This window comes from Apteryx mantelli, chromosome 14 (genome assembly GCF_036417845.1).
Source record: "Apteryx mantelli isolate bAptMan1 chromosome 14, bAptMan1.hap1, whole genome shotgun sequence".
Lineage (NCBI taxonomy): Eukaryota > Metazoa > Chordata > Aves > Apterygiformes > Apterygidae > Apteryx > Apteryx mantelli.
The window spans coordinates 18,849,506-18,863,118 of record NC_089991.1 but is presented as its reverse complement, the minus strand read 5'-3'; the positions used below and the strand labels follow the sequence as shown (position 1 = coordinate 18,863,118).

Here is a 13,613-nt window from a genome sequence, read left to right as displayed (position 1 = left end):
CCTCTTCCTGGTTGGGTAGAGCAGGGCTTGAATCTTTAGACGTAAGAAGAAAAGCCTTGAAGTGATGCTCTGCTTTCCAGATTAAGCCATTTATTCAACAGAATCTTGATCTGAATCTTGATCTGAATGATCCTCAGAGAACTGACTTGGCTCAACAAGAAACTGAGTTTCAGTGGTAGATATGTAATCATATCTGATTGAGTTCATTTCATTAAGTCTTGAAACTGATTTCAGTAAATGAAGATGGCAAACAATCTTCATAAGTAAGGTAACACAACATTTAAAGCAATTTGCCACTCGATTCCATCAGTGCAAGGGTGGAGATGGGCTGTTATTATTTTCCTGAAATGTCCGTACGGGTTAAGATTAGTGTTGACTAGCATATACTTTGTATTTGAAAATATGCACCACTCTACTTACTGTTGCATTTGTGTCGAAACACAGATGCAAATTACTGAGTCGTACATTCACGTTGCGTATTGGTTTTGCCCTCTGGCAATAACTTCTTTTAACACTAATTATTATATTGAAAAGCCCAATAACTGACAAAGGAAGTGGCTTTATCAACTAAGCCTTTTCTAAATGAGTAAGTGGAAACTTACTGATGAAACAGCTTTCATAGTAGAATTTGGATTGTTTGGTATGATGAGTTTAACAAAATCCTTTACAAAACTTTAAACAATAGACATATCCAGACATTTCATGATAAGAAATTATCTCCCACATACAGCTGCAAAAAATTCTATAAACCACTCAACCTAATACAATCACCTACCCTCAGATGTATTACCTACAGCACCAGGCAGCCTAACTACCACACCAGTTAATTTTTGAACTATTAACTGTGAATGAAAAAGGGATTACTGTATCTTTTATCAGCTCCAGCCAGCACCACTTCCCTCACAAACTGTGACCCTCTTCCACTGCGAGGATCATCTCAGACTTCAGCAGCCACAATACCTCTCCCTTCCTCCTCTCCCCTCCTTAGGGATTTCCTTTTTTTTTTTTTTTTTTTTGGGGGGGGGGAGAAGTATGTATATACACATGCACACACACATTCACATGTTTTATTTTGCTCTTCAAAAATAGTGTATGAAAAACCTGTATGAACATAAAGGTTATTTGGTAGGATATCCACAACAAGGCTTTTTAAAAATAAGCTCTCCAGTCAGTAGAAAGGCTCCTTCAAATTTATGTACTCTGAAGACCCTCTTCCCATTCCACTCCCGTGTCCTCTATCCAGCCGTGAATACAAAAGGAGATGCTGTCCGCAGGAAGCAGAAGGGAGCCTGCTTAAGGCTCCACATTCTTTCTTAATCCCAATAGCAGTTACTGAGCTCAGGAGCCACTGATATCATGGCAGTAAGATTAGTGGGAGAGACTTGGACAGCATATCCCCTCCCCAGCAGCCAGCATGCATTTTATCCGTAATATGCTGAGGTTTCTATATCATGAACACATCTGTATACAGATGCTGTAGAATTAACCGCATGTGCCCAGAAAGGCATGAAGAACGCCCAGGACCTCACGTCCTTAAAACATTGTCCCAAGACATGGATGATAGAGTTCGTTAATGAAGAATACAGTTGCCAAATACTCCCCCACCCCAGCAAAGAATGAAAAATGCCAACTTTCTAGAGCCCTCCAAAACCACAGTCTTGAATTTTATAGCTAGGAGATGGAGAAGGGGGCAGGGAGGGAAAGAAAGAAACCCCCCCCCCCCACACACACACACCAATGCAATACCAGAAAACCCTTAAAATACAGGTGTTTGTTGTATCTGCCTCAGGAGATCATCAACTGAAAGCCAACACAATCACAATATTGCTTCACAAAGCAAACTTAAACAAAACTAGGTCAGACAGGTCACATGAAAGATGTTCCAAACTGAACTCTGCACTGGCACCAGTGGGCTTTGAATTCTACCTAGGAAAGATGCAAGTGACATCTTAATGTGAAATGCCCGGGAATCCTTTCTCTTTCAGCCAAAAGCCACGTGCACTGTAAAGAAAATTACTCAAAGAAGTTTCAGTGTCTAACTCTCTCCCGCATTCGGCCCCAGAGCATCAAGACACCTAACAAAGTCCATCCCAGCAGCAAAAAGTCAGTATGAAGACTAAACTGAACGCTTATATTCACATTTAATTCCTATATACCTGTTAAAGCCAGTGCTGCCAGATAGGTTATTGCACATATATGGCCATAGTGTGCAACATATGCACATTCCCCCCACTAAATATATACAATGCATCTATATGGTATTGAATTTGTATGACTATGAAGCATCTTTCATTAAGTCATCAAGCATGCACATGTTTTCCAAAGTAAAATAATCATGAAAATCTGTAAAGGACATTTATCTTGACAATCCAACACACAAGGTAAAGCAAACAGTCACTCTTTGCTCAGAGTAGATTCCTATTAAAAATGTGAATTTGAATAACTGCAGATTAAGACATGGAAGCAGTTAACATTTTATTTAATTTAGATTACATGTCCTCAGGATAGAAGAGGACAAATCAGAAATCGTACTTTGTGCCTCAATGGAGAGGGTCACACACAAAACCCTGTAGGAACCCCACAGGAATCGAGGTAACAGAATCCCTTCCTTCAAAAGCTAAGTTTCCTCAGTGATCGTTTATTTTAACAGAAGCCCTAGCTTCTTGGTATTGGCATGATCAGACTGTAAGCTAATGCAAGACAGGAATGGTGAGTAAGGAAAATCCCACAAACCTGTAACACTGAAGCCATTTATTACCCTAATCTCCCTGTCTTTCCTGCCTATGTTTCTTCATGGTAAGTCATTTATCCTACTCTTTACAACAAATGCAGCCACCAAATTGCTTTGGTTTTCAGATGTACCTTTTAGCAATAGCCTTCTTTCCAGTTGGCTTCCCAGGCTACTTTCCCCCTTTCCACTTAAACAGAATTGCAAAGTTTTTCCTCTGAGGCACAGCTTTGCTGAACCAGCTCTTAATTTCATTTTACCCCAGCAAGAGAATTACCTGGAATGATTTCTATGTAATACCTCATTGAGTGTTCAAACAACTTCTAATGAATAACCTGCTCCATTTTGCTTTTAAACAAGCTTTTTATTGCAACTCTACTTTTGTTAAGAATAAAAATAGTACCTTTTCTCCTGATCAATCAAGTCCTTGTATCCATCTACTATTTCCTTCTCAGGAAAACCAGTGCAAGATTACCCAATACAGACACTGACAAACCTTGTGTGAGAATCCTGTGCAGCCCTAATGGGATTTCTTGACTTCTGGGGGTGGGGGGAAGCTACAAAAATCTGTGTTCCAGTATTCTGAGTTAAGAATATCTCTAACTTCCACAAAGCCAGTCAGCTATAATGAACATAACATAGATTGAGCTCTAACTAGGATTTCACAGATCCAATTCATGTGCAAAGTTCAAGGTGGGTTAGAGTCTAATTTGACTTATGAACCATTGTAAATCAGGCTCAGCAAAGAATAACTTTTCAGTTCTCAGATACCAAGCTGAGCTGAAAACAGATTTCTTCATATGGCTCACCTTGTGGCCAAATGGAGACTTAGCTAACACACTACCTATTTTTCTTCTTAAATGTTACAAAGCTAGCATGGAATACAAGAAGCTGTAACTTCTAACATGCCAAATTACAGAAAGTTACAGTTTCTGACTCTTTACCTTTACGTAGAAAATAGTAGTATGGTCATTTCTGGTAGAGATCTCTCTCAAGAACAGGATATATTACTGTGTTCTTCTTTATTCTGAAAGATCGTGTATAAAGGGATTCCCTTCACAGATTTGTCTTCATCTTGCTTCACTTTCTGTTGTGCCATGAACTATATTTCACTTGAAAGCTGTTGCTTCCCAAACACTGAAACAGTGTGGTGGGGTTCAGGGGCCACATTTAATGGAATAGGTAACCTACCCTGAACTGACCTATGTCTCCCTTAGATCTCAATCTGTTTACGTTTTATACAGATTTAAAGTAATTTAAGGGTGCTCAACAGATGAAAGCAGACAAGCTAGTCACAGCCCTCTGAGTTCATGCTGAGCATAATGCTTTTCTACAGTTTTAAGAGTCAGCCCCTCCTCCCCTACCCCCGACTGATGCTTCAAATCCACAACAAACCATTTTCGGATTCAGCAGTACAGGAGTAAAACTGACACTCAAGTTTAGTGTGCAGGCATAATATTTTGCGAACTCTTAACTTTTTCACTAATGCAACAGTTTCCTCAAGGTCTGAGCAGATATCAACCAGTTGTCATCCTATACATTACTAGGAAACCGTCATCCTAAACAAACAGCCTTCCACCATGTTTCTGTCTTGTACGGGTCATACAAGTAGTACACATCCGTGCTGGCTGGGAAAGCTTCAGGACTAAGAGCAAGCTTCATGCATAAGAGCAGTAATCTGGTTTCCAGGTGCAAGGCTGAAAATCCGGTATCTGGAGTATGCTATTTAATTAGGTAAAAGACAGAAGTGGGGACATGGCCTACAACCAGGAATCCCAACTGGGATTGCTTTGTCTTCCAAACCTACTCAGCCTGACCCAAAGTAGGTTAGGCCAAACACTGTCAAGCTGAAACTGTGCTCATCAATGGGAGCTGAATTGGAAGGTGTCAGACACACTGTTAATAAAAGGTTTAGACATTCAATATGACAACTATTCAGAGATGTGAAAACAAAGGTTTTTGAAAACAAGTGAAACAAGAAATAGCCCTGTGTGGTCACAAAGCTTCCAATCTGTATTACTCCAAAAACTTGTCCACTTTAACATACTTCATGTGTCAGTGGACTCAGTTTGCCTGTTTCTCTGGATTTTCCTGAGAGACAGAAATTATGATTACAACACAAACCTTAAATTAAGAAAGCACTCAATTTGTGACTGTAGTTATCATTACCCCATATTCCATCCATGAGTTGGCTACAGGGAAAGTTAAATTATGCTATTCTTCCTGCAAATTCTAAAAGTATAAGCTTATTTCATTTCCAGAAACTTCTTTGAACACCTTTCCAAAAAAGGCCTGTAACTAAAACCTAAGTGTGACTCCGCAACTGTTCTTTTTAGCTATTCTGGGCAAAAGATTCTCCGACTAGTCTCACCAACTTATGTAATGAAAGAGCAAATGCACTTAGTTCCAAACATAAATAATGCAAAATGAAACAGAATGAGCCAATAGTTAGCTTAGCCAAGAAAGAATTCCTGTATATAAGGTACAGCTTTTCTTTCAGCTTGCAGACTTTCCTGGATTTGCAGTTATGCATGAACTTAAAACAACTGTACAACAGCAGAAACAGAGCACACACTACTGAAAAAAAGACCTACAAAAAAAAAATGCATGAGTACTCATTAACTTCTATTTTATTATTATTGGAAAGTCCATTTAACCACTCTTCTCATTTTGTGTTCTGCTTTGTAACAGAACAATCTTCCAACATGGATATGATTATAGATTTTGACATAGAAGTACAAAAAAAATCTCTTAATACAACATTTCACTGAAAAACCTTCTGTAACCCAGGAAGTGGATTTACTTGGGGTGAGCAGAGAAACACTGAGAACAGTGGCATTACTATTACCATACACCATCACACAGCTCGCGTAGCTTCTCTGTTATATCAAGATCACATATGCACGTGTACCCTAGAACAGCGGGTACTGGGTCTGCAGCCACAGTTCTTCCCAGTGACCTGCTCTAGAACTTCAAATCATATGATTCTGGTTTGGATTCCCTACTGGAAAGCACAATCACGCCCACCCTTCTTCAAAGGGCAGTTAAATACACACAGCGGAGGAATCTGAAACAATTAGTTGAGCAGTGCGATGATCAGTTATGGCTAAGGTAACTGCAGCACAGAGCTGTATATTAAAGGCGGACATGTGACTTGAATCTTAAACAGCTACTGTTATTCTCCTGCTCTGAAATGCATTGTCAGGGGTTCTTTGAGATCTGATATCTGCCAGCTGCAAATGATAACTTAGTAAACAAATTTGCCCTAAGCCCCAGGGCCGTAAAACTTGATGAAATATTCCTATAAACAGTAGGTCAAATCTCACTTGATCTATTGTTAGTCCTGCACACCGAGGCTGTACATTCTTTATTCTTGAGCAAATTCCTTTCTGTCTAACCAGGTTTACTTTATGGACAAAGATACATGAAAAGGTAATATTTTTGATAGTTATCATAGTGTAAAGCAGAAATCCATCCACTGCATCACAAACTGGATATATCACTTCCTTTGCTCATTTAAAGAATATTCATCAAACTATGATAAATCTGTTATCTGCTTTTAAACACTAGCAGAGTTCCTTAAAGATGCAGATAATAAATTGCACCATTTCCTAGTTTGTGCACTTAATTTTCATTATTCATGCTCACTGCTGATTTTTCACAGACAAACTGCAGCTGTTTGGTTCTTCGAAATAATCTCAACAGTAATTCAAATGCTAACCAACTTTGTTCTTCATTTGCAACAGGAAATGAATTTGAGATAACCTGCAAATACAAAAAAAGAACCTTACAAAATTCTACTTTGCCATCATCTTCGCTGTTCATGAGACAACTGTCATTAATGTCCTAAATGCTTATATGACAGCAGATTACTTCCACCAGTTCTGACCCCTAGTCCACAAGCTACCTTCCACTATGGTGGAACCTACAAATTTCCAAAGTCCCAAGACTCCTCATCCACATCATGCAAGAGATTCCAGAGTACTGAGCGAGGGGTCTAACCCAAGTAATACAAATATGACTTTAGCATATGAGCAGCTCTAAGGATCACAGACTTCCTATGCTAACAGAGCATTTTCAAGAATTCCAGGCTCTGTCATTAAACCCAAATAATCATATTCAAGGAAACAACAGTCTTATCCGGCAGATGGGTAGGAGAGGGAGAAGGAGAAGCAATATTCAGAGCAGACTGCATTTTAGAAAATGATACCTGTATGTAAGTGATTGTACGTATATCACCCTATGAGGTACACATAGTACATATTCACTCTAAAATGCGACAGCTATAGTTGTTAGGGCTGACAACATAGGATTGAGAAAGCAAGTTCACTGCTCCCCTGCCACATAAGATAAAATCTAGTCCTTGAGAGTTTTTAAAAATTCTCGAGTTTGTACTACCTCTATGGCAGTTTAAACTTAACATTAAATACTGCCATTAAATGTTATTTTCTATAATTGATTTCCTTTTATGCATTAAAATGTTCATGATAAATAATTCCAGTTAAAGACTTACTATTTTAATATATATACACTTTGATCAGAGGTATACAAGTTCTGAAAAGCCACTCTACTGCTATGCAAAAAAATCACATGTTCCAAGTAGCACATTTTGAATAAAACAGTGCAGTGAATTGTTCAGCCAAGATGCGTCTTTGTTAATCTTCATGAAAACAAACTTCACTGGATTAAATTATCATCAGTTTATGAAATACTGTATTTCATAAGACTGCTTTTATTTTGTGCAGTTTGCTGCAGCTTTCCAAGACTATAAATACTCCCAGATCTTATGATCTTTTAAGTACTCCATGATTATAAGTTAGAAATTGTCAAAACTTCACTGTAAACAAAGCATGGCAGCCCGACTGTTGAGGAAATGGCCAAGACCCATCAAAACTAGGTGCCTTTTCAGGGGACAGGTTTGTTGAAAGCAGTAGATCCACTGCAGGGATACGTGTGAAATTCATTTGCTAACGCCCCAATTAACATGAGGTTAGATTATATAATGGTCCCCCATGTTAAAAACTGCAGTGCAAGAATAGTACAACTTTTTTGTAGTTGTATAAAATACACCCTGACCCACAATGTGCCCTATAAAAAAAGCCTGTAAAGGTGAAGCTTGTTTCATATTAGTCCTGTAACTGATAAATACTTCCATCCACATGTGAGCTCTCATCCATAACTGCCATCCAGATACAGAGCCAGCACCCAACACAAATCCGGTTGTATTCTGCCAAATCAGTAGCTTTCAGAAAAACAAGTGCGAAATTAAATGAAGTAACTTGTTTCTTCTTTCTATTTGTAAAACTGAAACAAAACACATCTTTAGATCCTTCATTTTGTAATATAAACTGCCACCAGAACAGGATACTTCCATTTCACAATTCTGCCACTTCTGCACATGGAAGCTGAACAGGAAGGCATTCTTTTCCCTTTATTAATTCCCTAATGAGTCATTTTACCTCATGAAGACAGGTGAGGGGGAGGTGTCATTTTTAGTTAATATCACAAATTATGATGATTGTTTTTTAGAATAATTTGGGGATCTCAGATTAATAACTATGCACTAGTAGGTAGAAAGCAAAGAAAACACAAAACCTACCCAACACCAACCACTGTCCTGAGAAACTGCAGCTAACTTCAGCAGGACAGTTTTCAAGTGTTTCAGCTCCAACTCCTAATTTGCTTAAAGTTTTTTTGTTTTTTTTTTCCCCACTAAAATTCAGTCCATTATGCAAATTAACATTTATTTTTTAAAAAAAAAGCATTGGAAAAAGGTGTTCCTTCCAAAAAGTACAAGGGTCTTAATTTAACTCATATACAGGTTTGGCCGTAATGCCAGCTCAAGTGACAGTGCTCATCATCTCTCAGAAGCAACTGTAGCATTTCCCTTCCCCTACAACGTTTGTTCACCATAATTTCTAGCTGCTACTCATCATACAATATGCTACTTAATTATTCAGTCTGTTGCTGGAATATTGAGGTGAGAAACGCTGCCTTAGTGTGAGAATAGAAATGCAATATTCCATAAAAAGTTCAAGATTTGGGAGGTATGTGTGGCGGAAGAGGCTTACGTCTCCCAAATTGACACTCATTTGTTTCTTATAATTTTCTTTGAAAAGATTAGAACTTTATATGAAATCATTTGGTTCAATTAAGCCCAAGACAGTAAAGCAGAGGGTGTTAACTCATCACACTAGAGAAAACACCTGCCCACATCCTGCTCACAAGCTAGAGCACAAGACTCAAATGGCAGCTTACTGAGTTACATACCCACGCCGCTCTTCTTGTCCGTCTTGTGCCATCTGGCCATCATACACGAGTTCGTGAGGCTCCAAAGGATGCCCGCCACCAAAAAGCAAGATTTACAGGATGCAAACTCCAAGATGGTCAACAAACAAAGGAGCTGGAAGCAGGATCCGTTTCCCAGCTACTGTCAGCGATGACTAGGAGGAGACTGAGATGGCTGAGGCAGCTGCTAAGGTTCTGAGAGATTTGCTGCCGAGAGCACTGAGCTTCCTTCCTTCCTCTTTTCTCAACTCAAGAGACTTGTACCCAGTGTCCTGCCTTCTGTGGGGGAGGGGAAACCCAGGCTGGCTGTTTCGGTTACATGCTACAGGCAGTAACATAGGAACAGGCAAAGAGGAGCCAACACCTACGCCCTCCCCCACCTACCGCACTGCTAACCTGGATCTGAGCTGGAAGGCTCCTGGCTGCAAAGCCTGGCTCCACTAACCAAAGCTCTCAACACCGAATGCTTAGGTCAGGTCTGAAATGTAGAGAGGGGCCTTCATTTCTTGAACTACATGAAAAAACAGATTTTAACAGTCTGCTTTACAAGACACTCCCATCTGAAGAACTACTTTACTTTAACCTGTCCTGGAATGGAGATTTGTTTTTCATAGCATACTTCCCCTTTATGACAAATGAGATGAACACACACCACAAAAAGGAATGGGTGCGGTTTGAAACTATTTCTCTCATTTTAAGTTTGGAGGAATAACTAGGAGATTTTCCCCTTTATTCTCTAAACAAAGAAGCACTTTCTTAAAGAACCATTGTCAAAACAAAACTTCAGAAACTGATTCATTACATATTTACAGCCTTCACTTTCACACAGGCTCCTGTGTGAACTAACTTATGTACTGAAATTTGGAGTGTGCAAAGACCTAGCCAAGGCATTCCTAGTTTGGATTAAGGACAGCATACTAAATTGAAGACAAGTCAGGTCACCTTCACTCATGTCTCTACTTGCAGCTGGGAATTAAACAAGAGAAAACGCTTTAGAAGATGTACTGTTGCTTGTTTTATCCCTCTCCCCCCCCCCCAAATATAACAAATTCATATGACAGTCCTGTCCTCTGGGTATTACATGGTAAATTAACAATCACTGTTTATCAAAACTGTCCAACAGAGTGTTGTGCTACAGCCGTCAGGATACTCTCTGATAACACATGACATGTCACTTGGTGGTTTTATCCAACAGTCATGAGAAGCACAGATTGCTAATCTTAACTTTACCTTGTTGCAGATGGTATTCTAATACCCATTTCTGGAGGAAACAAAGCTTAAATTTTAGCACAGATTTGCTTGAATTGCCACAGTCTCAAGCACATACACATACCAACTTAGTAAAAGGATTTAGCTAGTGCTTCCCTCGGTTATTTTTTCCTCATAAAACAGCATTTAATAAGGATAAAATATTAATTTTAAGTGTGCTAGATTCTGAGCAACTGAGATTATCTCCATCTACAAATCAGCTTCATCTATGGAGTTCTAAATCTTTCTTTTCCATTGAATACCTAATTTATACTATTTATCTCCCAAACATGGATTTGGAGGCCGAATCAATTGATGTTTTAGTTTACCATGTATTTTGATAGACAACTTCCTAACCAGTGATGACTTCCTTACTCCTCTGAATCCCTGCTGCAGCAATTCACCCCTTCCCACACACCTTATTTGGCCAGGAGATCATGACTCGCGTTTAATTTCTTCTATATTGCTCTTCCTTAGATGCTCCCCTATAATACAAAGGCCTTGAGGAAAATTGTTCCTTTCATTTAAAAGCAAGGGTGATCAAGTAGGTCTAATAATTTTTTATAAGTACCATCATTTGCAGACCAGGCAGCTTCCTGTTAAAGTGAAACTCATTTAAACTAGTAAAATTGATAAAAAGATTACTATATTTTGAAAAGAGGTGATAAAAAAAATTTCACCTCCGAACTGGGATCCAATTAGAAGTATTCTTGTGATCTGCTGAGTCTCTTCTGTCTTAGAGATCTGATCCTGCAAGTCTACATGGCATCCAAACATCACTGCAAAGCATGCAACTCTGCCCCCAGCTGATCAGAGCCCCTGCCCCCTCTAACCATCCCAACTCATCAAAAATGCCCTGACCCTGAGCGTTCTGACTCAGGCCGCTCAAGTCCTTGCTGCTTCCCCTTGGGATCCCTTCCCCCACATCCAACTCTCACCATTACATGCATCTGCTATGCTTCCTTCTCCCATGTTTTCATGATAAAGCTTTCTCAGATCTCATCATTATCTACTGACACCTACTGCCACTTTCCCATTAGGAAAGGAAGTTGGCTAAGACACTCTCCTCATCTGACCTTCTCCGAGAAAGTCCTAGCTAGAGTTTTAACAAATGGATTATTTAACAAATGGATTAAGCAACAGAAACAAGACCAAAATCCTGCTCCATCAGGGATTTAAGAAAGGAAAACACATCCAAGGAACTAAGCAGGCAAGGTAGCCCTAAAATCCTATATTACTACAGCCAGGGACATACCTCAACAAGGATCTAGAGAATTAAAGTGGAAGATAAGCAAGCCCTTTGTTGGGGAAGACATTTGTTCAAAATATTTGTCGTTTGTGTAATTACTATGCCATATTTCATCATCAATAAAGAAACTAGGGGCTGGATAATCATTCTTTACCCTGATGTACCTCAGGTGTTGTCTTCTCCTTAAGTCTTCTTTTTCCAGGCCCAAGAGGGTCTTCCGCAGGCAAGTAGAAAAGTAGTAGAAAAGTTCTACCTAGGGAACACACAGGTAGAACTTACTTGCGGGGGGCTGGGAAACAGGCAGGGGAAGAAAGGGAGAGACTTCTTACTTCCTTTAATACTGCTATCACTTCTAGAATACAGGATCTTCTTACAAAAGGCTAGTTCTATACTAATCAATTTTTAGCTATACTTTTTTTCTGTTATACAGAAAAAAAATTAAACAGAAATAAACAGTTGCATCTGACTTGCTGAAAAGATTTTATATTCCAAGATCTCTGAGCACAGTTGCAGTAAAGCAACTGCTGTAACATTGTAGAAGTTAAAGAAAAAAAAACAAACAGAAGTGTTTTCATACATTTTATAGAGGACAAAGCCTTAAAAATGTCACAGCAACAAAAGCCTCGATTCCAGACACCTTCCCCCACTTGCTAGCTGTAATTCTATAAAAGATTTGTAAGTGTGCATGTATTACCTATGATGATAGAGACTGCATGCTCAAAATAAACCAAAGCATTACAGGTCAAAAAGTGATAGTTTTTTGGGTTAACTGATAACCTTAAGCAGTTTTTCTTCATTTGTTGAAATGATGTGGATGTTTTATTATAGCATTAACTAATGATGTAATAGTTATTTCAATTTAAAAAACTCATTTAGAAATTTCACATGCAAGATAACAGTTAACTGTCCTAGTTGACAATCTACATAACAGTTCAATATGCCCATTTAAAGGCATGTGCATTCAGTATCAACTTATTAAAACAGTTATGTAGTTTAGTTATTCCATGCTATTTGCATTTCAGTGTACAGCGAGAAAATGAAATCAACTGTTTTACCAGTTACAGAAACAAGAGTTTTGCTAACATTTTGTTCCATGAAAAGTATGATTTCTTCAATGTGGTATATGTAAGGACACATGAAGCGAACGTCGTGCAGAAGAACTGATTTAGGGCTATACATTAGCTTCCTATAATAGCATGGAATACATGAGCAAAAACTTAAGTCTAAAACTTATTTCCTGTTAACTAATAAAGAGACTGAAGGATTTGGATAGATATTATATCCCTTAAGTTGTCAAAGTCTACTTCAGAGCATACAATCTAATTGTATGATACACTGATTGTATGATTTTGTTCAACAAGAACAGTAACAGCCAACGCTATGAATAAATTCAACCACGTAGAAATACAGAATTAACTTGGTATGATCAGTGTATTAGAAAGTGACAAGCCACATCTGCTCATTATGTTTATTTTACCACATCTTTAGTCACTTCTGTTATTACTAAGAATATCATAGCTAATTATTTGTTGAGTATAATCTTCATGTCCAAGAGAAAACAACTTGTGACCGACATAACCTAAAGCTACCACCTGGCAGAGTCAGAGTTAACAAAACTAGGCATCACCTCTGTTCAAGAACTGTCAAATTTAAACAAACATATGCAAGTCTATCCATACCTGCAGCTGTCTTTAGACAAGTACATTCAACAGAATCCATAAAGGCATTTTATTTAGCAATTTGTTCAAAAGTTATCTATAAAATTTACAGGTACCTATAAAGCAAGAGATCATCATGCCCCCCCCCTTTTTTTTTTTTTAACCTGGGGGGGTGGGGAAAATCATATTTTGACCAAAGATGACCTAAACCAAGACATTATACTTCTAAGACACACTTTTATGTAGCCTAGAAAAGTTCTTATTAGAAGGGAGGAAATTTCAGTCAGCATCACTGCCATAGTACAAACTACCAAATGAAACAATGATTTGACCAAAGCTTGAATATAGTAAGAACTTCTTTATATAGCATGTTTCCTTTTATTATTCCCCACTATGTCCTGGTCCTAACTAGCTGTATCTGAAATAAGCTTGAAGTTGCATC

At 38.5% G+C, this 13,613-nt stretch overlaps 1 protein-coding gene across 1 annotated transcript in view; it reads right to left on the bottom strand.

Moving 5' to 3' along the window:
* Positions 1 to 9,159, bottom strand: part of DOCK2 (dedicator of cytokinesis 2) — a 228,141-nt gene extending 218,982 nt beyond the window's left edge. Inside the window, exon 1 of the mRNA XM_067304597.1 lies at positions 8,999 to 9,159. Within this exon, the coding sequence (XP_067160698.1) occupies positions 8,999 to 9,041 (43 nt within the window). The 5' untranslated portion in view covers positions 9,042 to 9,159. The remainder of the gene's footprint in view (positions 1 to 8,998) is intronic.
* Between the last annotated feature and the right edge of the window lie 4,454 nt (positions 9,160 to 13,613).